General features: G+C 40.0%; 1 protein-coding gene across 5 annotated transcripts in view; it reads left to right on the forward strand.

Annotated features, from left to right (window-relative positions):
* The window catches only part of cuedc1b (CUE domain containing 1b), a 50,363-nt gene extending 35,674 nt beyond the window's left edge, over nucleotides 1–14,689 (forward strand). For 3 of the 5 annotated variants that reach the window (XM_047593615.1, XM_047593616.1, XM_047593612.1), the window contains exons 9-11: nucleotides 425–483; nucleotides 3,096–3,163; nucleotides 13,205–14,689. In XM_047593615.1, coding sequence (XP_047449571.1) covers nucleotides 425–483; nucleotides 3,096–3,160 — 124 coding nt within the window. In that variant the 3' untranslated portion in view covers nucleotides 3,161–3,163; nucleotides 13,205–14,689. Of the gene's footprint in view, nucleotides 1–424; nucleotides 484–3,095; nucleotides 3,164–4,768; nucleotides 4,803–8,368; nucleotides 8,456–13,204 lie in introns of all 5 variants that reach the window. The other 2 variants (XR_007113369.1, XM_047593614.1) reach the window with 2 other exon arrangements.
* The last annotated feature ends 12,759 nt before the right edge of the window (nucleotides 14,690–27,448 follow it).

Genomic DNA, 27,448 nt, shown 5'->3' on the forward strand with positions numbered 1-27,448 from the left:
TTCAATGAGTTATAAATTAGCTTAGGCCAAATGAATCAGTTGGACTGGAAGATTAATGCCACACCTCCTGGACCTGTGCTGGGAGGTCTTGGCTCATTTAAATGGACATATTCATCATGTTTTAGACAAACAAAACAAATCTGTAAATGGTAAATGGTCTTGTATTTGTATAGCGCTTTTCTACCTATTGGTGCTGAAAGTGCGTTACAATCACAATGATACATTTCATCTCTGTTGGCTGTCAAGTGAAGTCAAAATTCAGGTAAGCGAATTCCACCGGCTTAAGTGCTTCCATACCCTGAACTTCATTGTTGTTGAGGTTTTTGGCACCCACATTAATAACTGGCATTCATTTTCTACACATTTATGGGTCTATAAATTGTGAAAGTAAAATTTTGATTTTCTTAACTCAGCATCTTTCCAGTTTGGCCACAGCCAACTCTACGGCAAATCTCCTTGATGATGTGGAAGGAAACCCCTGTGGTAAGTAATGCATGTCACCTACACCTGAAACATTTTATTACTATACAGGTGGCAGTTGTTCTTCACTGGTCTAGGTTTAGGGTCACACTGTGACATTTACCAGATAGGGTTTCACAAATAGAACAAGGAATAATAGAACAGGACATGCAGCTAACCACTTAGTTAAACTTAGTTTCTGTTCAAAACCAAGGGAATCTGCAATACATTTAAATTACTCTTTTCCTTTTGGATTTTCCCTTCAAGGGTCACCACAGCGAATCATCTGCTTCCATCTTGCCTTATCTTCTGTATGTTTCCAAAAACTACATTCATGTCTTCCTTCACTACATCCATATACTTTCTCCTCCTCTAAACCTCCTGCCTGGAAACTATAACCTCAGCATCCTTTGACCAGTATATTCACTATCCCTCTTCTAAACATGTCCAAACCATCTCAACTGAGCCTCTCTAACTTTATGTCCGAAAAAACATCTCACATGAGCTATCCCTCTAATGTACTCATTCCTGAGCCCTTCTATCCTGGTCACACCCTGAGAAAACCTAAACCTCTTCAGCTCTACGACCTCCACCTCTTCCTCCTTTCTTTTCCTCAAAGCCATTGTCTCTAAACCAAACAACATCACTGCTCTCACCACTGTCACGTAAACTTAACTCCTTTCATTCTTGCTGGTACTCAAAAACACCCGACACCATTCTTCACCATTCCGCCGTGTCTCGCTACAGATAACAATATCATCTGCAAACATCATAGTTCATGGAAATTCCTGCCTGACCTCATCTGTCTGCCTGTGCATCACCATACACATCATGCACCACTCTAACATATTTTTCTGCCACTTCAGACAAGGTAAATATTGCATCTGTAGTGCTGTTTCTCAGCATGAAACCATGTTGCTCACAAATTGCCACATCTCCTCTTAGCCTAGCTTCCACTACTCTTTCCTATATCTTCACTGTGTAACTTAAAATTTTTGACACCGCTGTAGTTTCCACAGTTCTGCATATCACCCTTGTTCTTGAACATCTCTACCAAAACATACCTCAGGCATCCTTTCACCTTCTAAGACATAGGTCTTCAACAGGGGGTCTGTGACCCCTAGGGGGTCCGTGGGGGTACTGCAGGGGGGTCGCAAATATGCAGCTATGTTTAAGGGTAAAGGTATGTATGTTTATGGCAGTTGCAGAGCCACCCTACTGTTATTTATTTGAAATTTTAACCTGTATATTACTTGAATAGCTTAATATTGAATGCAAACTAATGATAACAATGTATATTTATAAATAGCACTAGGCTAAGCTTAATATAGAACACATATAGTTGATGGGGGGTCGCTATTTAATTTCTCCATCAGTTTGGAGGCCTGAAAACCGTAAAAGACCCCTGCTCTAAGATCTTGTTAAGTAGACCAGTTAAAAACCTCACCCTTACTAATCTGTTCTACTTCTTACTCAACATTAGTTGTGTGTTCAACTCTTCTTCCCCTTTCATTTTCCTCTTTCTTTAATTCCTCAAACTACCCTTTCCACTTTTTCCCCTTCCAGATGACACAACTAATACCTTCCCACCGGTCTCTACCTGTGTGCTTCTGCCTCCACTCCACAATATTGCCCTATGCTCCAGCCTCTTTTGGACGAAAGTGTTCACTACAACCATCTTCATACCTTTCACAACCACCCTCTGTCCTTCTGAGTTACACACCTGAACACCAAACCTTTCCATCACTTCCTCATTGCCACTATTCCAATCACCAACCCTAGAAGTCTGGACCGCTCACCACTTTATCACCTCTGGGAAAACTATGCATCTAATCACCGTCCTTTAACTCAGTCCAGAACTCTCTCCTCTCTTCTTTCTCCTCTTCCTTGCAACCTACTTGTGGAGCATGGATGGTCATGGAAGTCGGACATGTTAGTTAATTAGTCATGTCTAACCTAAGTTCTCTTTGGGCCTGTTAGGACTACGCAATAAGATCCAATCTGGATTATCCGATCACATAAAACACAGGTGTAAACACCCCCAGGACAAATTGAGATCCAATCCCTCACCTCATTCATAGGTAGTCTGGGTTGCATGTGTCCGCATTCCTTTGGTAGTGTAAACGTAATTCGTCCTGACTGGCAGGGCACATTGCGTCTCATCAGCGATTACACTCATTAGTAATGAGAGCTGCTAACTAACTTAAGTATAAATAAATATAAGTAAGAGTTTATAAATTAAACTGTTTAATATGAGTACACAAGTGTGATTTTGTAATGAAATTATTTTAATATATAAGGAGTTGTGTATATGGTTAAGTGTTTCCTTGTTTACTGATATTTTCTACATACCTTTATTACCAGAGGTTACAGTGCATAAATTAAATCAGGGTGGAAATCAATAAATAATAACTTAATGTGTGTGCCAAAGACATGGCACACAGAAATGAAACAGCTATTTTCTCAGAGCAGTGGTAGTTATCCATTAGAGATGTCAGCTGTTAAAATATTTAACTGTGCCCCAGATGGTGTTAGAGTTTACCTGTGTCCAAAGATAAGATCTATTGACACAATGTTTTTTTCCTACTGCCCACTGTTGTGAATATCTTTATGAATACATTTTTGTTCATGTCCAGATGAAGATGATCGGTCCAGACAAGCAAACACTCAGAAACAGACTGAAGAACACAATGAGCAATGAGAGGTAATGTGCTCCTCTTTGAAAGTTGCGTATAAGTGTGCTTGATCATAAACATAATTGTTGCAATTACCACACATACCACCCTGTGACATAATGGCAAAGCTGATTCTCTGCAAAGACAATTCCAAAGTCCCCACATATACGTATATGTAAGTGGTAACCGCATCCAACTACCTTCAAACTCTTGTTAACAATAAGCACAATATTTGGTCTGAGGATGTGAGTCGATATTTAAAACAGGTGTAAACCTAGAGTACATTGCACTGCTTCTTTTAGTCCAGAGAATTTTAAACCAGCAGATTACCTACCCATGGAATTCAGTCTTTACAGTGGGGAAACCCAGATGCACGTCAAAGACATATACCACTAAATGCTTTTAGAAATCATTTTCATGTCTCTGATCACAAGATTTCGACTGCCACTTCAATATCAGAGTGATCAATGCCATTGTTGTCTATACAGTGTACAGTGTGAACAGCTAGTAACCGAAGAAGAATCCCTCTTTATGATACAGATGTACCAAATGTAAATACATTCCTATGCAAATGCAAATGTAAACTCGAAGTGACTAGATACTTAGCTATTTGTCGACACTTTGGCAGGATTTAAGAGCAACATAAATTGGTGGAAAAAAGTTTTTGGACGCCCCATACATTTGTGAAATGCTGCATTAAGAATCACTCTTAGGTCTTCAAGTGCAATTTATTTTTGTACAGTCAGACAAAATACTAAACAAATCCTAAAACAGCCATTAAAAATTTGAAATTGATTGGTTCCATAAAAATACGTAAGATATTTTGAGCATTGGGTCATTTTGGTACCAGTGATCCACGAATGAAGTGGACATGCTTCTGCCTGCACATGCACTGTTCCATCAAGGTCGAAACTGGATGTTTCAACAAGATAGTGCCCCTTGCCACACATCTAGGGCCAGTAGAACTTGGCTGCAGGAACACAGTATCCAGGCCTTCGAGTGGCCAGCTCAATCCCTGGACATGAGCCCCACTGAAAATCTGTGGTGGATTATCAAAAGGTCTGTATTAGAGCTCTACTGTGTGCTAATGGCAGGAGTACTAAATATTAATTGAGGGTCCAAGCAGCGAAGCTGCAGGAACCCTATTGTGATTCTACGTTTTCTTATTGGGGTCCAAGCAGCGAAGCTGCGAGGAACCCCATTGTTTTTGTTAGTGTTATTGTTATTATAATTATTATTACTGGGGGTACAAGCACCGAAGCTGCAGGAACCCCATTCCCCGTGTTCTAGATTAGAGGGAAAAGTGCATAGTTTGTCCCATTCTTTGTGCTTCTGTAAATAGTGTCTCAGTTGAAGATATTTAAAAAAAATCATGGGCTGGAAGGTTATATTTGTGTCTAAGCTGCTCATAGGACATCAGGACTCCTCCGTCAAATAATTGGTCTAGCATAACTAAGTCATTCCGCTCCCATTTCTTGAACCCTGTTCTTAATTCGGATGGAGGAAAGTCTATATTATGCACAATCTTCATTGCTCTGGATATTGATGCCGGGAGTCTTAATTTCTTTCTCACACTGGACCATATTTTTAAAGTGGTTTTCACCAACTGGTTATTAATTTTATTTATTTTCCAGGTGTCATGACTCATAAATGGGATTGTGTCTAGGGGTAAGTTTAGGCAGTCACTTTGCTCCATCTTAACCCATATAGTATCATTTTCTTGAGAGATCCATGCAACCAATGATCTAAGCTGGGACGCCCAGTAATATTTTTTCGGGTTAGGTAAATCAAGGCCCCCCCTTCTTTTGTGCATAGCATTTTTTTCAATCTAATTCTGGGTCTTTTGTTCTGCCAAATAAATTTAGATAGCCAATTATCGATTGTTTTGAATGTGGAAGTGGGGACCTCTATGGGTAGAGATTGGAACATAAAGAGAAACCTTGGTAATATATTCATTCATATTGTTTCCACTCGTCCTATTAGGAATAAGGGGAGAACTTCCCATCTCGTGAGGTCATTTTTTATTTCGCCCATCAATTTACCATAGTTGGCCTTATACAGCTGTGATGCATCAGGCGTTATAATGATACCCAAGTATCTGAACCCTTGATTAGACCAGTGGAATTTAATACTCCCTGTTAGTTGTAAAGGCCAGTGCCCTACCAGCATCATTAGCTCTGACTTAGAATTGATTAATTTGGTAGCCTGAGAATTCTCCATATTCCTTTAAGTTTCTCATTAATGCTGGGACAGAGGAGACCGGGTCACTAATATATGTCAGTATGTCATCAGCATAAAGCGAAATTTTGTGTTCTACTTGGCCTTGATCTTTTATGCCCTTAATGCCTTCATTTTGCCTGATTAATGCAGCTAGAGGTTCTATATTTATAGCGAAAAGCAAAGGGCTGTGACAGTCACCCTGTCGAACCCCCCTCTCCAAGTAGAAAAAATGTGAACAACATCCGTTCACTCTGAGACGCGATTTTGGTTTTGTGTATATAACCTTTATCCAGTCTACAAATGTAGGATGGAACCCCATAGCAGCCAGTGTTTTATATAAAAATTGCCACTTCACTGTGTCAAAGGCTTTCTGAGCATCAAAACTGATAAGCATAGAGTTTTGTGTATTTTTTTTCTTGGCACATGTTATGATGTTTAATGTTCTTCTTATGTTATTAGCTCCTTGTCGACCAGGAATGAACCGTGTCTGGTCTGGATTAATCAATTTTCCTATAATTTTTTGCATTCTCTTCGCCAGGATATATGTCAGCAGCTTTTGGTCGTTACAAAGCAAGCTAATGGGTCTATACCCTTCACAAAATGAAGGGTCCTTAACCTCTTTATGAATCACTGATATAATAGCTTCCGACCATGTATTCGGTGGGGAAGCATTTATAAAACTCTCCAGGTAATCCGTCTGTCCCTGGAGATTTGTTGTTTTTCAGTGTTTTTATGGCTTCTCGTATTTCAAGTTTGGTAATATCTGATATCATTTGTAATGCTTTATCTTCAGACAATGAGGGAAGATGCAGGCTGGAGAGGAAGGCCTCAGGATTGCCGTTTTTAGTTTTTGATCCAGTGTCCTCATATAGTTTTTCATAGAATGTTGCAAAAGCATCTGCTATTTCTTTTGGATGTGAGACTGTTGTTTTAAGTGTGGGGTGTACAACCTTGGAAATCACACGACTAGCCTGGGCCTTCCGAAGTTGAAAAGCTAGCACACGACTGGCTCTGTTTCCCATCTCATAATATTGTTGTTTGGAGAATCTTGAGGCTCCTTCTGCTTTATATGTAAGGAGTTTGTCCAAAGCCTTCCTAGTTTCTTTTAATTCTAACAAAGTGTTATGTATTCCTGAAGATTTGTGTTCTGATTCCAACTGCTTTATCTTATTTTCTAATTTAGTTTGTTCTTCAAATCGTATTTTCTTTAATCTAGACGCGATTTGAATCATCTTTCCCCTTAAAACTGCTTTAGCTCCCTCCCGGAGTCACCTCCCCATTATCATTTATCTCAAAATATTCTTTTAAATTTTGCTTTAGATCCTGTATAATCGCAGTATCGGTCAATAACAAGACATTCAGTCTCCAGTATCTGAAGAAATTTTCTTTGTCTAAATCTATATTTAAAATTACAGGAGCATGGTCACTCAGAGTTATTGTTTCAATATGGCAATCTGTTACTTTGTATGTATGTTGTTGAGATAAACAAAAGAAGTCAATTCTAGAGTAGCTGTTGTTGTGTAAAGACTAATGTCTTTTCCTGAGGGGTTTCTAGATCTCCAGGGGTCAACAAGCCCTAATTCTGAAATCATACTGTTAAGTGTTTTGGTTTTCATAGTTTGGGGTCCTCCCTCTGCTGGCATTCTGTCTAGCCTTCCATCCTGTACAGCATTGAAATCTCCCCCAACTATTATGACGCCCTTAGCATTATCAGCAATAACATTTGCAATTTCCTTAAAGAAATTCTGGTCCGTTTCGTTTGGAGCATACAAGTTCAATATAGACATTTCCACTTCTCCTATTGTACCTACGACCATAATAAACCTCCCCAGCTTATCCTGAATAACTTTTTCAGAGGAGAAGGCCAATGTCCTGCTAATTAAGATTGCAACTCCCCTTTTTTTACCAAACGATGCACTGAATACTTGACACACCCATTCCCTCTTTAGTTTTTTATGTTCCCCTTCTGGTAAATGGGTTTCCTGTAATAGGGCAATTGAACAGTGTAGTTTTTTTTAATTGACTATATATTTTTTTCCTTTTAATGGGATGATTCAGTCCATGGACATTATACGTAATTATGGTCAAATTATTCATACATGTAAAGCAAAAGCTTCATCTTGTCCTCAAACCCAGACCTCTGTTTCAGTATAATGCACCTGTTAGGTACCCGGGACACAACATATGACTGCATAACTGTCAGAATGATATGAACAAGTATTGAATGTGATGAGAAGAAAAAACTTCTACATAGGAACAAAAAACTAACTTCCAAAAACTGAGCTGGTTGCGCGAACATCTTACTAACCAGCTTCTGGAAAGACGGAGAGTTGTGACAAAAATCTCTCCAGGGGAGGCACTTAGTGCTATGGCGACTATCTAGAGTCGCCCGTAAGAAAAATAAAATACAATCAAAGAAATAAAAATAAGAAATAAAAATTACCTAACAAAAACCCTTCACCCTCTGAAGGAGAAACCCCGTTATTTTTCGTGTTTGTTTGTTTTTTTGTTTTTTTTTTTTAAATAAACCAGCCAAATTGGATTAAGTACAGATCAAGGAAACATATAAGTCTGATCTCTTGGCAACGCTATTTAGCAACTTTTATCAATCTATTTACCTCTCAAAGTTGTTTAGTGTTCATTCATCACCTCGAACAAAAGTCTGCAAGTCCGCGTTGGTCATCGTTAAAAGTCCCGATCTGTTTGATGCCGATGCCGTGACCAGGGGATTGTGTAGCAGCTCCTTCTGGAGGTCCTCCCGCTCATCCACCTTCACGTTAATTCCCATCTTCTTGAGCGTGGGGGCCGCCTCCGAAATGGTCGCAAAAGTCTTCACACCAGATTCCAGGTGGATTCTCAGCTGGGCAGGGAACGGTGACTGGGCTTTCACTTTTTTCTCTTTGAGTTGTTTTATCACCTCCCGTACCTGTTTGCGTTTCTTCTGCACCTCCGATGTATAGTCCTGGTCGAAAAAGATCCTCTGTCCTTGATGTGTCATTTCCCGTTTTTTCCAGGCTTGCTGGAGTATCCTTTCCTTTACTCTGTAGTCGGAGAACCGGACTATGATGGATCTACGTGGAGCGGGTTCCTTCGGTTTCATGGTTAGTGAGCGGTGGGCTCTCTCCACGCACAGGTCCAAGTCATCCGGTAGTTCAAGCGAGGTGCGCATTAAGTTGGATATGAACTTAATCATATCGTTCATTATCAGATTATTCCGTCTCGCCCTGGACTCGAGATCTTCGCATTTAGCGGATAGTTTAACTTCTCTCTGAAGTAAATAGCGAATGGCTCTCTCATGTCGGAGCGTTTTGTCTTCCGTGTCAGTCACTCTCTGTTCCACGTTCGTTACTTGTTGTTCCAGTCTTGTCGTACGACTCAGCACATCGTCGAGGGTGGATTCAACCCTCGACAAGGTAGCCCTCGTATCTCGAGAGGCCTCTGAATGTTCCCTCCGCAGGTCACGAAGCTCGGCGAGCACCGCCGCCATTTCTTCCACATCGCCCGCTTCAGTGTCTGTTCGTTTCTCGTCTTTATAGCCGTCTTTCCTTTTTTTCTGTCTCCTTTCTTATAGTGGGCATTCTGGCCTTAGTACAAAGTGACAAATTTTAATTAAAAATCAATTTGGCTAGATTTTAAGGGTTTCTTCCCGCAGCCGGAGAATCAGGCTGTTGCTCCTACCATGACGTCACCGGAAGTCCCCTGCGCAGATTTCTACAGGTATGGCGGGCGGATCGGCAGAAGGCATTCACAGTGCATTTCTGCAAGAAATGCACTGTGAATGCCAATAGAACTGTATGGTAAAAAGTTGTGAAATTTTGCACACTGATTAAGGACAGTAGGATCTTTAATTTGCCAGAGTTACGTGTTGCCAATAAGTGCGCTCTAGCACCACCAACGGGTCAAAGTTGGAAGTACATTTGCGCACGTCACTTTTGAACCGTACGCTCGAAATTTACAAACAAGGTATCTTTGTAATCCTTGGATGATGCTGAGTTCAGCCTACCCTATGACGTCAAAATGCGTCATGATAGATAAAATTGGCGGCAACGGATCCAGACCGGATGTGAGGTCATATCTCGGGAACGCTTTGACATATCGAAATAAAATTTGCCCCAACGTCTCCAGCACCCACCCTAAGGAGACATGCCAAATTTGGTGTCATTCAGGCACTAGGGGGCGCTGTAATTAACAAAATTGCGTTTTTGCTCTTTTCTCTTGATCTATTAGGATTTCCGAGTACATTTTCATGTTTGCTGATACTGTGGAATGTCTCCTTTCTGGATCGGTCAAACGTTTTCACGCAATTGCAAAAATTTGGCCGCCATATTGGATTTTGTCAAAAACCTTTAAAAAGTTTCACGGGTTGCAAATTTTGTCTGATCCTCGCGAAAATCGGCACAGACTATCTTCAGACCAAGCCGCACAAAAGTTACCTAGTGGCGTTTTCATTGTCCAATCCGTTTGTCCGCAATCGCCAACTGAAATAGGTGGCAAAGGTTCCAGACGGGATGTGAGGTCATATCTCGTCAACGCTTTGACGTATGAAATGAAATTTAGCAACACGTCTCCAGACCCCGCCCCAAGTACACATGCCAAATTTGGTGTCTTTAGGCCACTCGGGGGCGCTGCAGGTAGTAAAACCTCATGAGGTTTACAAACCTTTTTCAACTACTGTACATATAACATTTCATATGAAAGCAAAATCTTTCCAAATAAATCAATAGGAAGTAAATCAAGTTACAATACATCGTGTGATAATATTTCTAGTAGAAATGAGCAGATGGGACGACATTTACAGGTAAAATGCAGGATTAAGATATTGATAACGTAATCTTTATAAACAGAATGTGAACATAAATGCAAAATGCTAAATCTTGATCAGACAAAAGTAATTTTGAAAAACGTTTTTAATGCCAAAGCTTCACATTGTCATTTTTAAGAGAAGTGGCCACAGTGAGCTGTTTATTAAGCTGTTACAGGTGACAAGCAAAACACCTACCTATCAGCTAAGACTAATCAGCTTCTTTGGTATTATTATGGAATCATTAGCCCTTACCAAGGAGGTGGGGCATCCTTTTCAAAACTTTTACTTCAACTTCTGAAAGTTGTTTGTGCTTCATTCTGCTTATTTCTTCAGCAAGGGAAATGCATGTAGGTTTTTATGATCAAACAATTCCAAACCTACATGGCCCTGCATGAAAAAGTGTTTGCCTTTCCTCAATTACTGCCACACCTGTTCTACAAAAAATCACTTAAATAGGACCTGCCTGACAAAGTGAAGTAGACCAAAAGATCCTCAAAAGCTAGACATTATTCCAAGATCCAAAGAACTTCATGAATAATCGAGAAAGAAATTAATTGAGCTCTATCAATCTGGCAAAGGTTATAAAGCCATTTATAAAGCTGTGGGACTCCAGCAAACCACAATGAGTGCCATTATCCACAAATGGTGAAAACATGGAACAGTGGTGAACCTTCCCGGGAGTGACCAGCTGAACAAAATTACATCAAGAACGCAACAATGACTCATCCAAGAGGTCACAAAAGACAATACAACAACACATTAGAACTGCAGGCCTCACTTGCAACTGCTGAGCAAAGGCTCATCTCAGTTTTGCCAGAAAACATCTTGATGATCCCCAAGACTTTTGGGAAAATACTCTATGAACTTTTTGGAAGGGTTAGGGGTTGTCCAGTTACATCTGGCCTAAAAGTCAGATGTGACACAATGTCTTTTCAGGAAAAGAACGTCATACCAACAGTAAACTCTGGTGGTGGTAGTGTGATGTTCTTGGGCTGTTTTGCTGCTTCAGGACCTGGAAGACTTGCTGTGATAAATGGAACCATGAATTCGGAGTCCTGAAGAACTTGGGTTCTGCAGCAGGAGAATGATCCAAAACACACCAGCAAGTCCACGTCTGAATGGCTAAAGAAAAACTAAATGAAGACTTTGGAGTAGCCTAGTCAACATCCTGACCTGAATCCTATTGAGGTGCTGTTGCATGACCTTAAAAAGATTAGTCATGCTGGAAAACCCTCCAATGTGGCCGAATTACAACAAGTTATTAGGTTTAGGGGGCAATCACTTTTTAACACGGGTCCGTGTAGGTTTGGATTTTGTTTTCCCTTAATAATAACAAACCTTAATTCATGTTTACCCGTGTTGTCTTTGGCTAATCTTGATGATCTGAAACATTTAAGTGTGACAAACATGCAAAAAAAAAGAAATCAGAATTCATCTTGAACATAGTTTGCAGTTATCATTAGTGAAACAGTGCCACTGGTAGACATGCATTACCATGCCATCACATAGACTCATTCATGAGAGCAGCATGTGTGGTTGTTTGTTAGCAATGCATAGTGTAGCAGACTGTAACTTTTGGGACATTTTGGGATTGTAAATTATGTATGCCATAGGTCTACAAAAGGGATAGGGTTAGGCAAAATCTTTGGTTTAATTTTCCCCCACAATTTTAAATTTCTTTAAATACACATTAATAAAAATCCAATATATATTAGTATGTTAGTATTTAAATAATTATATGTATATAAAATTGACACATAAAGAAAATAATTGGCTGGCGACCTGTCCAGGGTGTACCCTGCCTCTCGCCCAGTGCCAGCTGGGATAGGCTCCAGCAACACTAGCGAGGATTAAGCAGTATGGAAGATGAAATGACAAAATAATTGACGGGTTGACAGTTTTAACTTTTAACATAGTTAATATATATATATTGCTAATGGTTAGGGGCAGGTAAAAGATAAGCGCCTAATCATTCCATAAGCTATGCTCTTCAGAAGGTCTCAGGGCATGGCTACTAACTGGTCAGACTAACGCAGGACATACAACCATTTACATCAACATGATCGGACAATTGGGGCGGCTATGGCTCAGTAGGTAGAGCGGATTGTCCATGAACCGAAGGGTTAGCAGTTCGATCCCCCGAGTGTGCCATATGCCGAAGTGTCCTTGAGCAAGACACTGAACCCCCAGTTGCTCCCAGTGCAATTGGCGCTGGTGTGTGAATGTGTGTGTGCTTGGTGGATGTGTCTCTGACTGCAAAAGCGCTTTGAGTACCTTTGAGTAGGTAGAAAAGCGCTATATAAGAGCAAGACCATTTACCATTAAAATTAAGAATCACTACTTAACGTAAACTGCATTCATTTTGACTGTCAGAGGAAGTCATGAACTCCTGGACAAAGCCCCTTCTTGGCACAGAAAAACATGAAAACTACATAGAGAAAGACCCCAGAAACATCTTATTAGTAGACACGACTGCTGACCCTTTCACTGCTAGTCTGCATTGTCCAAAGGTTTTAGCCACTTAAAATTATATAAATATTCCCATGAATAGACGGCACCACCATGTTGAGGTCTGGACTCTATACATTTAGGTTAAAGTGCCTAAAGTATTTGCACAGTACTACATGTGCTGCAAAAATGTGTAATCTCACTGTCTCAGATAAAAGAACACTGTGTCAGGAATTTAGAGACAAAGTGGTGTGTATTTGGCCCACCAGTTTGGTCATCATGGTGTGAGTCACAAATGTTGTTTACTATTGGTAAACATTGGTTGCTATTGGTTGCTGATCATACCACAGATGAAGAACTATGCATCTATTGATAAAGTTATTGGAAATTTGAGAAACACAAAGGGAAAAGAAATTAACAACAAAATACTGTATGCCACCTCTCACTGACTTTTGTTTTATTGAATAAAATATGTACTGACCATCTACTATGAGGCCTCCATCCTTCTAACAAAGCTAAAAATGTTGTTTTCCATTGTCTCAGACATGTGTTAACTGTTCTTTAACATCTGATACCAAATTTTTTTTTTTCATTTCAGATTCTCCTATGCTGTACCATGACATCTTCAGCATGACCCATGGGTGGTGGCCTTATAGCTCTTCCTGTCCCCACCAGCTCACTGCAGCCTAGTTCAAACTAGCTGATGTAAGGCTCAACAGCAGTGGGCTGTCTTTAAATGTATTATTCATGTATTATTATACTGTTGGTATATAATTTAAAGGTAAAGAATGCACTATATGTTAACTGCTTTTTTTAATCCACTGAGAGGGACACGTGTTACTTTTCCAGTCCTGTGCATTAGTAGACTGTGTTTCTGAATGCGGTCCCTCCGATTAGAAATTTCTAATCCAAAGTGTTCACATGCCCCTTTATAGACTAAACCATGCAGTTTCTTTTTTAACCATGATTTCTTAATCAGATTGTAATATTTATTATTTTTTTTAATTTTTTTTTTTTGAATATCAGGGTTTAAATAACAGAATTTCTTATTTACCCTTACATTTTGGCTAAAACGCTAGCTTCCCAAATGTTAACACTTCTCCATGGTAATAATAGCTATTTGGTCACTGCTTATGGTCAGTGTTCTTAAAATGTGTTTGTGGCTGTGTTTGGAGCACATTAATAGTTTGCTGGAGTCCAGAGTCACATTTTCAAATAATGGAGTGAACACTTTTAACAGTAGCTACAGCGGGTAAAATAAGTATTGAACTTATCACAATACTCATCTTATTGTTGTCTTTGAAACAATTGTACCTGCTAATTCCAGGTCTTTCTGAAGCTCTCCTCGTTTTTGGACAACATAATTCTTTTCACTCCTCTGTCAGAAATCTTGTGAGGAGCACCTGGTCCTGGCTGGTTTATGTTTGAATGATATTCTTTCCACTTGTGGATTATGGCCCCAACAGTGCTCACTGGAACGTTGAGAAGTTTAGAAATCCTTCTATAACCAGTGCCATCAGAATGTTTGCAACAATAAGGTTGCGAAGGTCTTGAGAGAGTTCTTTGATTTTACCCATCATGAGATGTTCCTTGTGTGACACACCTTTATATAGGCCATCAGTTTGGACTGAACCAGCTAATATTCATTGGCACTGACAAGGGGTAGCATGTATTTCTGATCACTGATAGATTTCAGCTGGTGTCTTGGCTTTCCATGCCTTTTTCCACCTCCCTTTCTGCGTGTGTTCAATACTTTTCCCTCTGTTGTTTTACATTATTACACATAACTTAATTTCTGGACTTATTTGTGTTGGTTTCTTTCTATGTATGGATTACTTGAGTTGATACCAACACCTGGTGAAAATTTCATTTCAATAACTTGAAAGGTTAACTATGAAAAATAATTTTACCCATTGTATATAAGAAACACCAACCAGCTTCATCTTGAAAACCACTTACAGGAGAAGTAAATAACACTGACTATCCTGTAACAATGTTCTACTGGGAAACTTTTGAACCTAGCATATGTGTGAATGTTACTTAGACATGTACCACCCACCCAGCTAGACCAGACCCCACCCCATAGGAATGACACTCTTTGATGGCACCAGCTATCCCCAGCAGGATGTAGCCTGACACAGACAGACACACAAAAACGGTTTAGGAACAATTCAAAGAAACAGCACAAGGTGTTGACCTGGCCTCCAAATTCACTGGATCCCAAACTGATCAAGTATCTGTGGGATGATCCACAGAGGCCCTCCCCCTAACCCACAGGGCCCAAAGGCCCCCACTAACAACATCATGTTGCCAGGCATCACAGGACACCCTCAGAAGACCCATGTTAATTCTCTGATGAGTCACAACTCTTTTGGTGGCACAAGGGAGACCTACACAATTTTAGGCAGGTGGTCATAATGCACACTTGTGTAGTTTATAGAGAGTGTTGTTCAACCAGGTTCAAAGGCAAATTTGATAGAAGTTGACTGAACATTGAACAAGCACTTTGTGTGAAGCATAGGAGGACATTTACAGTAAAATTGTATTTTTTGTTTCAGACAACAGCATACAGTATGATTGTCCTACCTGTGGACTGTTTCACTCTAGTGTTTCAGGTACTCACATTCTTCAAAGAAAAACACTACTCAAAAAGTTTGGGATATTCTACTTGCAGGTGAAATTTATGGAAAATATATAAAGTTAAGTAATTTCTTAATCTCTTAGAGAGCCGACAACAGTAGTGGGTATACCACAGCAAACAAATGTCTCAATAACTTGACATGTGTTCTTGACCATCAGTTACAGCTTGGCAACCGAAGTTGCATACTGTTCACAAGTCAACTTATGGCATTCCACTCTTCTGGAGGCTGCATTCTGATGTGCAGGGTTACAAGCCTCTAAACAGTGACTCAGGTAACCCCGTAGCTTTCCATGGCTTCAGGTCTTGAGAAAGTGCACGCCACTCAATTTGAGGCACCTCAGCTTCTCGCAGCCTGATGATACATTCTCAATGAGCTGAGGCATTGTCATCCTTAAAGAGTTAATAATGCAGAGGCACAATGACTTAATTAGTGATGTTATTCGGGTAGTACTGGCTTGTCACTGTGCGATTCACAGTTAAGGGTAGTTCTGTATTGACTAGACCAACCTGCCCAGACTGAAACACAACCTCCTTCAAAGGCTTGTCTGGTGACAACAGTGGATGATACATAGTATTTTGAAGACATGGGGTGTGGTGGTTAGCACCAATGCCTCATAGTAAGAAGGTTCAACGGGGTCCATTCTGTGTTCTCTCTGAGAAAATCCTGTTCGAAACCTTACAATGGCCTGGTGCTTTTGATCAAATGTTAGGTGTCCTCTTGGTCTCATAATGTGAACAGCATGATGAAGAGGACTGTTAAACAGAAGCTTGTTGTGATTTTTGCAGTTAATCACCTTGTTAGAGAACAGCATGTTAAGTTCTGAAACGTTGAAGAGTTAAACATGTTCATTCAAACGGGTTCAATTAAATTTTACTTATATTGCATCAATAACAATACAAACTGTCTCAAGACGCTTTACAAAAACCGACCTGAAACCTCCAGAGCAATTCTGAGGCCGACAGTGGCAAGGAAAAACTCCCAATAGGTCCAATTAAAGGCATTGTATGTAAAAATCTGTGCTGCCCCTCCTCCTTCTTGTTTCTATGCCGCAGTTCCACTCCCTCCTCCTATTCAGTTATGGCCGAGTCACAGGTAAAGTACTTTACCTTTCCATCACAAGCAAATTTAATTTGGTCTTGCTTTTATATAGCGCTTTTTCTACCTACTGGTTGTCAAAGCCTTTTTACAGTCACAGTCAGAGACACATCCACCCATTCGCTCACACAAGTACACACACATTCACATGTCAGTGTCAGTTGCCCTGGGAGCAACTGGGGATTCAGCGTCTTGCTCAAGGACACTTCGGCATATGGCACATTCCAGGGATCGAACCCTTTGGTTCGTGGACAACCTGCTCTACCTGCCTTCTGAGCCACAGCCGCTCCGTTTATGAACAAACATTTCTTCAGCATGGTTATTGACTAGGAAAGGAACATACCCTGATTTTATGGTCATCTATATAGTTTAAAATGCATTTTACAAGCATTCTGAAATTTCACTTAAAAGTCAAATATCTCTAACTTTTTGTGAGTGAGTAGTGTACATAAATTTTAACTTTAATAAAACAACCATTTTGTATTGGTGTCATTATAGAATGGCAAAAATCCTGCCTTTGCTTTCAAGGGAGCAAAATCACAGATATCATTTGTATTTTCACAATGGTAGGCATACTGCGTTGCTGTTTGAGTGACTGACTGGGTGGCTTGCACAGTAGCAAGTGAATCTGGGAGGAAAGCTGAGCACATTGTGGTTTGTTGCTTGTAGTTTACAGAAGACAGAACTGCTGGAGACAGTGGGTCACACAGTTACCCTCTGTAGAATACCTCCTGAAATAAAATGTATCAAACTTTATGTGACTAGATGGCATCTACCTCCTACTTATAAACCCTACCCACACACTTAAGGATGTTAGTTTTGGTTATTTTGTTGTATTTTGTTTGTGTGTGTGTGTGTGTGTGTGTGTGTGTGTGTGTGTGTGTGTGTGTGTGTGTGTGTGTATTTTATAAGTCTCCAGTCTACTGCTCTGCCAAGGAATGACAGCCTGACTTGTTAGAGTTTTCTTGAAGACTTTTCACCACTCATCCAAGTTGCTTTTTCAGCTGTAAAGTAGTGGTGGGAAGCTTGGATTTTTTATGAAGAGCAACTTATGGTGGTGCACACATGAAATTATTATGAATAGGCCCTGTTAATGATGCAGTACTCGTCTGCGATTAGAAAAGGTTATTCAGTTTCAATGTGTGAGTGTAGCTGAAACTTTTTGGGGACAGATGTCTTAGTCTACCTCCCCCGTTCAGTGAGGGTCCTACCAGTTTTATGATGATTTTCTTTACTCCTCGTTCAAACCATCTGTCTTCTCTGACTAAAATGTGGAAGCTGCTGTCTTCAGAAGAGTGTCCCTTGTCCTCCAGGTGTAGGTGGACTGCTGATCCTGATCTAAAGATCTGACTTTTCTGTGCTTAATTCTGGGTTGTTTTGTTCCCATTACATACAAGTCTGTACATTCCTCTCTCCACTAAACTGCTTTTGCTCTGTTTTGCCTCTGTGTTTTGTCTTTGAGGTGAAAACGTTTCTTTGTCTTTGTGGTGCTAGGATTGAAGTGGACAGAAATACTGTTAAATCATGATTTGTTTTTCAGATAGACTAGCCACAGAAGGAATGACGATACGTTTTCATTTGTTGTTCTATTTTCTCTTTTCTGGGTTTCTTTATGTGTTTTTAATTAAATCCCCTTTGGATAACTATAAACTGTACATTCAGAGTGTTTGATGTTTTTTGATACCTTTGCATTTCCTTCTGTCCAGCCAGTGCTTGATGTTTTATCAAATCAAAATCAAATCAAACTTTATATATATAGCACTTTTCATACAAATGTGCAAAGTGCTTCACATGGATTAAAACACACAAACAGAAACTAAGTAAAGAAATTTTACTCACATATAAACTCACTCACATATACACACACCCATATACACAATAAAAATTGCTGGCAAGACATGGCCGGGCATGGAGGCTTGAGCCAAGGGGTATGCTACCCTTGAGGGATTGGGATTTCTGATGCCCAGCTTGTATTCCATAGGTTATTGGAAATCAAATAATATGTCCTGATCTGTGCACATGGGTAACTGACACATTTCAGAGCTTGTGTCCTCCAAACCAATTTCCATTGACATCTTCACCACGTTTCACTTGAGTTGGTGAAATGTCTTCATGGAATTTTTTCCACCTCTTTGATCAAAACATATTTTTATCCCTTTCTCCATCTCCTTGTGTGAAGTGAAACACATTTCTCAATATGAGCATGTGTAGAGGGAATCAGTGTAACTGCTGAACAATATAACATGTATATGTGAAACTAGCATGAATTAAAGAGTTAGTGAAAGTTTTACCTAGACTGCGCAGAAGCTGCGAGTAGGAAAGTAGGAAAAAGGGTGTAATATGTAATAGAAAATTTACATTGCAAAACATCTTTGGAGAGCTCTGGACAAAGTAGTAATTAACATAGAGAAACAAACAAACAAAATAATAATAATAATAATAATAATAATAATAATAATAATAATAAATGGTTTGTTTCTGTTTGTTTGGATTTTTTTCAGTGGTTGGCAAAATTTGAATATCAAACTACTAATTATAAATAATTTGTTAAACGACAATTTCAGTGCTAAATGTATGTTCAGACCATTTAATGTACATACAATGCCTTCAGTTTAAAGCACTTTTTATTAGACTTTAAATAAACATTAAATCAAAGTCAGGAAATTAAATGATTCTGTGACAAACCCACCATATAGTCCACCTAAAATCACTGAGCTTTTTTGTCCTGCACATTGGCACAAAGACTTGCAGGTGAATACAGTCGACACAGACATAAATCCAGAAGGTATTGATTAAGGGAAAAGGTGGTGTTCATCAGTACAAATCAATGGTCTCATTCCAGAATTGTTTTTATTTATTTATTTATTTATTATTATTATTATTATTATTATTATTATTATTATTATTATTATTATTATTATTATTATTATTTTAGGAACCTTGTCTCTCAGGGAAACCCACACTTTTGCATTTTGTTATACACCTTGAAAGCACAAATCGTACATGCACTACAGCACCATTAAGAGCAGTCAGTCATAATAGAGACCAGAAGTGCAATTTTAACATGTGAACAGTATAAAGCAGCCATCCAACACTTTGAGAACAGCAAAAGTGCTTTTCTGGATTGTCTCTGTTGAGCAATCAAACTTAATGTTGGTCTTTTTGTAACATCACACTGTATTTTAGTTATTACTTTGACCCTTGTACTGCCTCTCTTAATCCTTAGTCTTCCAAACACAGAGCTTGTATTGTCTGAATGATAGGACCTCATTTAATAGATTCCACTTCTGAAGCAACACAAACGAGAACATCCATTGTAAACTTTCAGCAATGCAGTAGCTTAGATACACCGATTCGAGGTTTTTTTCACCTCCTCAAGTTTGAGTCAAAGAGAGCACATCACAGGCTTTGAAAAATGAAGGAAAAATAAGATCTAAATGTATTGAGACTTGAGTATCATTCCAACACATTTTAGTTCTCATCTTATCTTCCACTACCACTTATCCTCACTAGGGTCGTGGGAGTTGCTGGAGCCTATCCCAGCTGTCACATTTTAGTTCTAATCAGTATTTTTATTAAAATATTGTTAACAAAATTTGTAACATTAAGTCACATGAGATGGTCAGTAAATATGGTTGTTTTCTGTTGAGTGCTATCGGTCCATATGCATCTTTTAAACACTGAGTGAAACACAAAAGTGCTGTCAGCATTGGTCATGAATTGTGTCATCAATGTGCATGACTTGCATACTGTAAGAATGTATTTCATATCCAGAGAAACAACCACATTCTCAGTTAGACACTCTTCAGTTGGTTCACTTCAGTTCTGTGTGTTGCCAACAGTCTTATGGCAAACACAAAAACGTTAGCCATTGTTGGATCTGGCTTATTTTTTTTCAAGAAGTTATGTTTGGAAGAGGTGAAGTTAAGCTTGTTTTTGCCTACAGATGTGTAATGTGGTTAGTGATTGTTGATTAAGTTTTTGTAAATAAAGTTTTCTTGTATGCAAGGAATTTTCTATTTATTTATTTATTGTTTGTTTGTGGATTCTATTTGACCATTGAATTTATATATTCTTGTCCTGTACATTCCTTGGGTCATTGCTGTTCTGAACAATGGACAATGGCCCAGTCTCATTTTTTTATTCAAGAACTTCTGCATTTGAATGCATTTGTCCTTGTTATATAACAAAATAAAGAAAAGGTTACTTTCGCCTCAGCCTGTGCCACTGCAGTGACACTGTACAGTGGTGGAAAAAAGTTTTTGGACACCCTTAAACTTTACACAATCTCAAATATTATCATGAAATTTTTGTGAATAAACTTTTTTGTGTTTCAAAAGGTGTGGCTGCATTACACAGACGCAAACAAATATAAATGATATTTTTTTCATTTGTTGTTTACAAGAAAACAACAAAAGTCATTCTTGACAGTTTCAATATGTCAGTTCTCAACATAGTCGGTATCAGCGTCAACAAATAACAGAGAATGTGTTCAAAACTGAATAAAAAAATAAATAAACCATCACATCATCAAATTCATATTTAGTACTCCTGCCATTATCACGCAGTAGAGCTCTAATTCTGGCTGGCATGTTCCCCACGAACCTTTCCCACCGTTGAGGGCTAATCTTTAATTGAATTCTTCTTCTTTAAATTCTTCTAAATTCTTTGGTTTACACTTTGAAACAGATCTTTTGATAATCCACTACAGATTTTCAGTGGGGCTCATGTCCAGGGATTGAGTTGGCCACTCTCAGACCCGGATACTGTGCTCCTGCAGCCAAGTTCTACCAAGTACCGTTCTTGGCTGAGAATCTGTATCTTCAGGTGTGTTTCCTGCATTAGGTTCCTTGTTTTAGCCATTTTTGTCTCTGAAGAACTTAGTTTTTAACGATTGTTTAGTATTTTGTCTGTGACTGTACTAAAAGAAATTGCACTTGAAGACCTTGCATTAAGAGTGACTCTTAATGCAATATTTCACAAATGCATGGGGTGTCCAAAAACTTTTTTTTCCACCACTGCTTCAGTTCAGACTGGCACCTGCTCAACCAGGTAAGCTATCGGGGTCCTCCCGACCAATCCTTTACTCTATGAACAATCCTTTGGTCTATCACTGAGGTCCAGGCTAACCTTACCGGTAAAATCCAGTCTTAACAAAGACAAAATATAAGATATTAGTAACTGTCAAATTATATTATTGTCCAATTTATCCAACCTGTTTAAAAAGTCTGACATTGGGAGCGCTAGTGAGCAACGTATGGCGTAAGAAGTCTTTTTCAGAGCTCCTGCATAAGATACTATATTTTCTTATAAAAGCAGCTATTTTGACAATAAGACCAGCCTTAAAGTTCACCGAAGACACTAACTCGGTACATGGCCAGAATCGAGTTTATATGGCAGAAAAGGTCCAAAAATAAAAGAAATTAGAGCTGACATTTTATCTTCCTTGTGGAGAGAACTTCAGGACATGAAAGATGGTTTGTCAACATGGCCTAATTAAATAGTTATGTTACAAACCACGGTAACCCTTCAAAATTAAGTGACAATTTTAAAAGACCAATGTGAAGACATGGAGGGAAGAACGAGAGGGGCAAATAATCGCACTGAGGAGCAGCCTGACTCCAGCTCCCCCAAAACAGTGGCCAAAGTTTTGCAGATGGACCGGGACATAAAAATATACCGCAAGCACTGCACCCTGGCTCCCAGAAAATCAGGACATCAACCCCGGGTAATAATTATGAAATTACACTACGATGGAAATGAAGTGGAGATTCTGGAGAGCCTGACGCAGAGCCCTCCTCACCTACAACCTACAGGAGCTGCATCGCCATATTCCCCAACTGGACCTCCAGCATTGCCAAAGCCAGAGCCGCATTCACGGATGTACAAAAGGCACTATGAGGTCGTCAAGGAGTCCAATACGGACTACTCTATCCAGTGAGATTTCGGATTTCATACGAGGATGAAGACAAGTACTTTTTGGACCCCCAAAAGGCCATGGAGTAGGCTACGCCCAAAAGACAGTTGCAGCAGAGACTGAAGGCTGAGTATGTTCCCATTGGTAACAAAACTAAGAACTAATGATGAATAAGAGTAATGTCTGTTTTTTTCATAAAGTTGAGTTGAGTTGTATTTTCTGGCAGAATCCTATAGTAGGGTTGGACGATTAATTGAATTTTGATTGCGATTTCGATTTTGGCTTCTCACGATCATAAAAACACTGTAATCAAAGAAAAGCGATTAATGTGCCACACAGCATGTATGCGTTCCCGGGCTGTAAAAGCAACATGAATGCACCTCTGTCGTGTGCAGCTTAGTGCTGGACAATTAACTGAATTTCGATCGCGATTTCGATTTTGGCCTCTCACAATCATAAAAACACTGTAATCAAAGAAAATGATTAATTGATGGTGTGTATGCGTTCCTGCACTGTAAAAGCGACGTCAACGCACATCTGTCGCATGAAGCTGCAGCATGCGCGTGACATGTGTGGATCACTTGTGGAACGAGCGATTGACAACATGGCAGAAAGCCAGCCTGAGCCTTTAGTTGAAAAGAAAGGTAGGACAACTTAGGTCATTTGGAGACATTTTGGATTCAAATTGTCGGATGTGGAGCAGAAGGAGATTGTTTGTGTTGTGTATTTTGGGTTATTACCGGACCCGTAGTTGTCATGCACATCAAGGACAAAAACACTGTGAGTAACGCCAGAAAAAAAAAGGAACAGCGTTATGGGAAGGAACAGTTTTTGAAGGGAAGAGTGCCATTTAATCAGGAGCAAGAAAATGGCTGGAGTTATTTGCTCAATTGGCCCCTAGATGAAAGCAGAGCGATTTAAATGTATATTTAAATAGTTGCTGCTAATGGAATAAAGAATAAGTTGGTGCCCATTTTTTTGAGTGTGATGGGCCCAAAGACTTTTAACCTGCTAAGTAGCCTCGTACAACCAGCAAAGCCAGGCAGTAAAACTTTTGCAGAAATTGTGGACACACTGACCAAACATTTTTCACCCAAGCTCCTGGTGATCGCTGAAAGATTCAGGTTTCACAAAAGAAACCAAGAAGAGGGTGAGTCTGTCACTATGTTTGTTGCATCATTACGGAATTTGTCTGAACACTGTAAATTTAAAGATGCTTTAAATGACACATTAAGAGACAAGCTGGTGTGTGGATTAAGAAATGAAGCTGCACAGAAGAAATTACTCACAGAAAGTGACTTGACTCTGGATAAGGCCATAAATATCAGTGTGACAATGGAAATGGCTTCAAAAGAAGCTCATGCTTTGCATGCTGCAGGCAGAGTACAGAGACTGGACAGTGGTAGAACAAATGCACAAGGACCACGTTTTCGCTGTGGCAAGTTAGGACAACTTGCTAATGATTGCTGGTGCAAGGAAATAGACTGCAACAACTGTGGAAAAAAGGACCATCTTAAACGGGCATGCAGGAACAAGAACACCAAGGACAAATGCTCATAGTCTGGAAATAAAAGAGACACTGCAAAATTCAAGAAGGAAAGACATGTTCACACAGTCAAGCATGATGAGGACAGAGTGAGTGATTCTTCCAAAGAAGAAATGTTGACTGCAATAAATACTGTGCGAATATTGAACGGGGATAACACTGATGGCTTCTGGGCCAGACCCAAGGTGTAAAGACATTCTGTAAAAATGCAGATTGACACAGGTTCAAAAGCATCATTAGTGTCATATGAGGTTTACAGGAAGTTTCTGAAGCACCCCCAGCACACTGGGGATTGAGTGCACATCAAAGGAATGACAGAGGTGACTGTTCAATACAATGACCAAACTGCTAAGCTGCCAGTGTATGTTACCCAGAAGTTCTGTCCTGCTATAATGGGGCATGAGTGGCTCAAGAATCAGACTCAACTGGCAGGAAGTAAGGAAGCTGTTGCACGGTTACCCCCAGCTGCAGACTATACTGGAAAAGCACAGAGGTTTGTCGTGACGAGTTTGGCAGCATGAAAAACTTAGAGTGAAGCTGCATGTCAAACCAGTGTTCATGAAGGCTAGACCTGTGCCATATGCCATTTGGCCCAAGGTGGAGGCTTACCTGGACGTGTTGGTCAAGAATGGTGTTCTGGAGCCTGTGACGACCAGCGAGTGGGCCACGACTAGCGAGTGGGCCACGACCAGCGAGTGGGCCACGCCCATCGTCCCAGTAACGAAAAAGGACGGAGGAATTCGGATCTGCGGAGATTTCAAGGTAACAATAAATCCTGTACTAACAGCGGAGCAGTATCCTCTTCCTCTGATCGATAACTTGTTTGCTGGCCTGAGTGGGGGACAGAAGTTCAATAAAATAGATCTCAACCAGGCTTACTTACAAACTTTTTCGATATTGCAGATTGCCTTTGGCATCACATCTGCTCCAGCATTGTTTCAGCTAGCTATTGATCACTTCCTGAGTGGTTTACCTGGAGTACAGTGTTACCTGGATGATATTCTGATATTGATATTGTTACTGTTATGTTACAGTGAAGACACTGCACGTGCACAACTGAAACAGGTGCTTTTTCCACCTCTCTGAAGTAGAGAATCTCCACAGTGTCTGCCTCAGGTTTCTTAACAGGAAGTTGTAACCTGGATAAACCATCTGCATTGCAGTGAGAATCTGACTTGCGATACTCAATGTCATATGAATGTCCTGATAACAGCAACGCCCACCTCTGCAGACGTGACGCAGCAAGAGATGGAATCCCCATGTGAGGTCCAAGGATGGTTGTGAGAGGTCGGCGGTCAGTAAGAAGTGTAAACTTATTATTGGGGGTCCCAGCAGCGACGCTACAGGAACCCCTTTGTTTTTGTTAGTGTTATTGGGGATCCAAGCAGCAAAGCTGCAGGAACCCATTGTTTTTCTACGTTTTCTTCTTGTTACTGTTATTATTATTGGGGGTCCAAACACTGAAGCTGCTGGAACCCCTTTGTTTTTGTTAGTGTTATTATTATTGGGGTCCAAGTAGCGAAGCTGCAGGAACCTATTGTTTTTCTACGTTTTCTTCTTGTTATTATTATTATTATTGGGGGTCCAAACACCGAAGCTGCTGGAACCCCTTTGTTTTTGTTAGTGTTATTATTATTGGGGTCCAAGTAGCGAAGCTGCGGGAACCCATTGTTTTTCTACGTTTTCTTTTTATTATTTGGGGGTCCAAGCAGCAAAGCTGCTGGAACCCCATTGTTTTTGTTAGTGTTATTGGAAACCATTGTGTTTCTACGTTTTCTTATTTGGGGTTCCAAACACCGAAAATGCTGGAACCCCTTTGTTTTTGTTAGTGTTATTATTATTAGGGGTCCAAGCAGCGATGCTGCTGGAATCCATTGTTTTTCTACATTTTCTTATTAGGGTACAAGCAGCAAAGCTGCTGAAATCCATTGTTTTTCTACGTTTTTGGGGTCCAAGCAGCGAAGCTGCTGGAACCCATTGCTTTTCTACGTTTTCTTATTATTATTGGGAGTCCAAGCAGCGAAGCTGCAGGAACCCCATTGTTTTTGTTAGTGTTATTATTATTGAGGGTCCAAGCAGCGAAGCTACTGGAACCCATTGTGTTTCTATGTTTTCTTCTTATTATTATCATCATTATTGGGGTCCAAGCAGCAAAGCTGCGAGGAACCTATTGTGTTTCTACATTTTCTTATTGGGGATCCAAGCAGCGAAGCTGCAGGAACCCCATTGTTTTTGTTAGTGTCACTGGGGTCCAAGCAGCGAAACTGCGAGGAACCCATTGTGTTTCTACGTTTTCTTACTTTCTGAGTCTCTAAGGGAGATGTTGGTGGATATAACATTCCAGCTGAAGGGACCAGCGCGTGGCATGGGCACACATTCTGTATCTCAGAGAGGAAGGCCAAGGTCAGTAATGTTAAAATAAAAATTTAAAGTGCATGGGTACAGAGGCTGACGCAGGCCAAGAGTAATCTTTACACAATACTTGTTTTAATAAAGAAGTTAAAAACTTATTATGATTAATTATTGGGGGTCCCAGCAGCGAAGTTGCTGGAACCCCATTGTTTTTGTTAGTGTTATTATTGGGGGTCCAAGCAGCGACGCTACAGGAACCCATTGTTTTTCTACGTTTTCTTCTTGTTACTGTTATTATTATTGGGGGTCCAAACACCGAAGCTGCTGGAACCCCTTTGTTTTTGTTAGTGTTATTATTATTGGGGTCCAAGCAGCGAAGCTGCAGAGCCCATTGTTTTTCTACGTTTTCTTCTTGTTATTGTTATTATTATTGGGGGTCCAAACACCGAAGCTGCTGGAACCCCGTTGTTTTTGTTAGTGTTATTATTATTGGGGTCCAAGTAGCGAAGCCGCTGGAACCCATTGTTTTTCTACGTTTTCTTCTTGTTATTGTTATTATTATTGGGGGTCCAAACACCGAAGCTGCTGGAACCCCATTGTTTTTGTTAGTGTTATTGGGGGTCCAAGTAGCGAAGCTGCTGGAACCCATTGTTTTTCTATGTTTTCTTATTTGGGGGTCCAAGCAGCGGAGCTGAAGGAACCCCGGTCCCAAGTGGACACCATGAATTTGGTGTCGTTTGGCCTCTAGGGGGCGCTGTAATTAGAAAAACGTGTTTTTTGCTCATATCTCTTGATGGGTTCGCATTTGAAATGACTTTGTGACATCCACACGTACTATAGGGTGCCCCATTGATAGTTAATGCCAAGTATTGACGTTAGCCAATCGTTGTCGGTGGCGATCCGCCAAAGAGGAAATTTGTGCATTTATCTGCGACGCTTTGACTTCCGAATACCAAACTTGGTTGTACACTTTGGGACTCCCTCCGAAATGCGCAATAAAAATTTGGTGTCATTCGGCAACGGGGCACTGAAATTAACCCCTTTCAGGATCTGGCAAAACTTTCCACGCAATCATAAGAATTTGGCCACCATATTGGATTTTGTCAAAAACCTTTAAGAAGTTTCACGCATCTAAAAATTTTCTCTGATTCTCACGAAAACTGTCACAGACCATCTTCAGGCTGAGATGCACAAAAGTTACTTAGTGGCATTTACATTGTCCATTCCGTTTGCCCGCAACAGCCAATCAAATTTTCAAAGGTTCCAGACGGGATGTGAGGTCATATCTCG

This window comes from Mugil cephalus, chromosome 9 (genome assembly GCF_022458985.1).
Source record: "Mugil cephalus isolate CIBA_MC_2020 chromosome 9, CIBA_Mcephalus_1.1, whole genome shotgun sequence".
NCBI classification, from domain to species: Eukaryota; Metazoa; Chordata; class Actinopteri; order Mugiliformes; family Mugilidae; genus Mugil; species Mugil cephalus.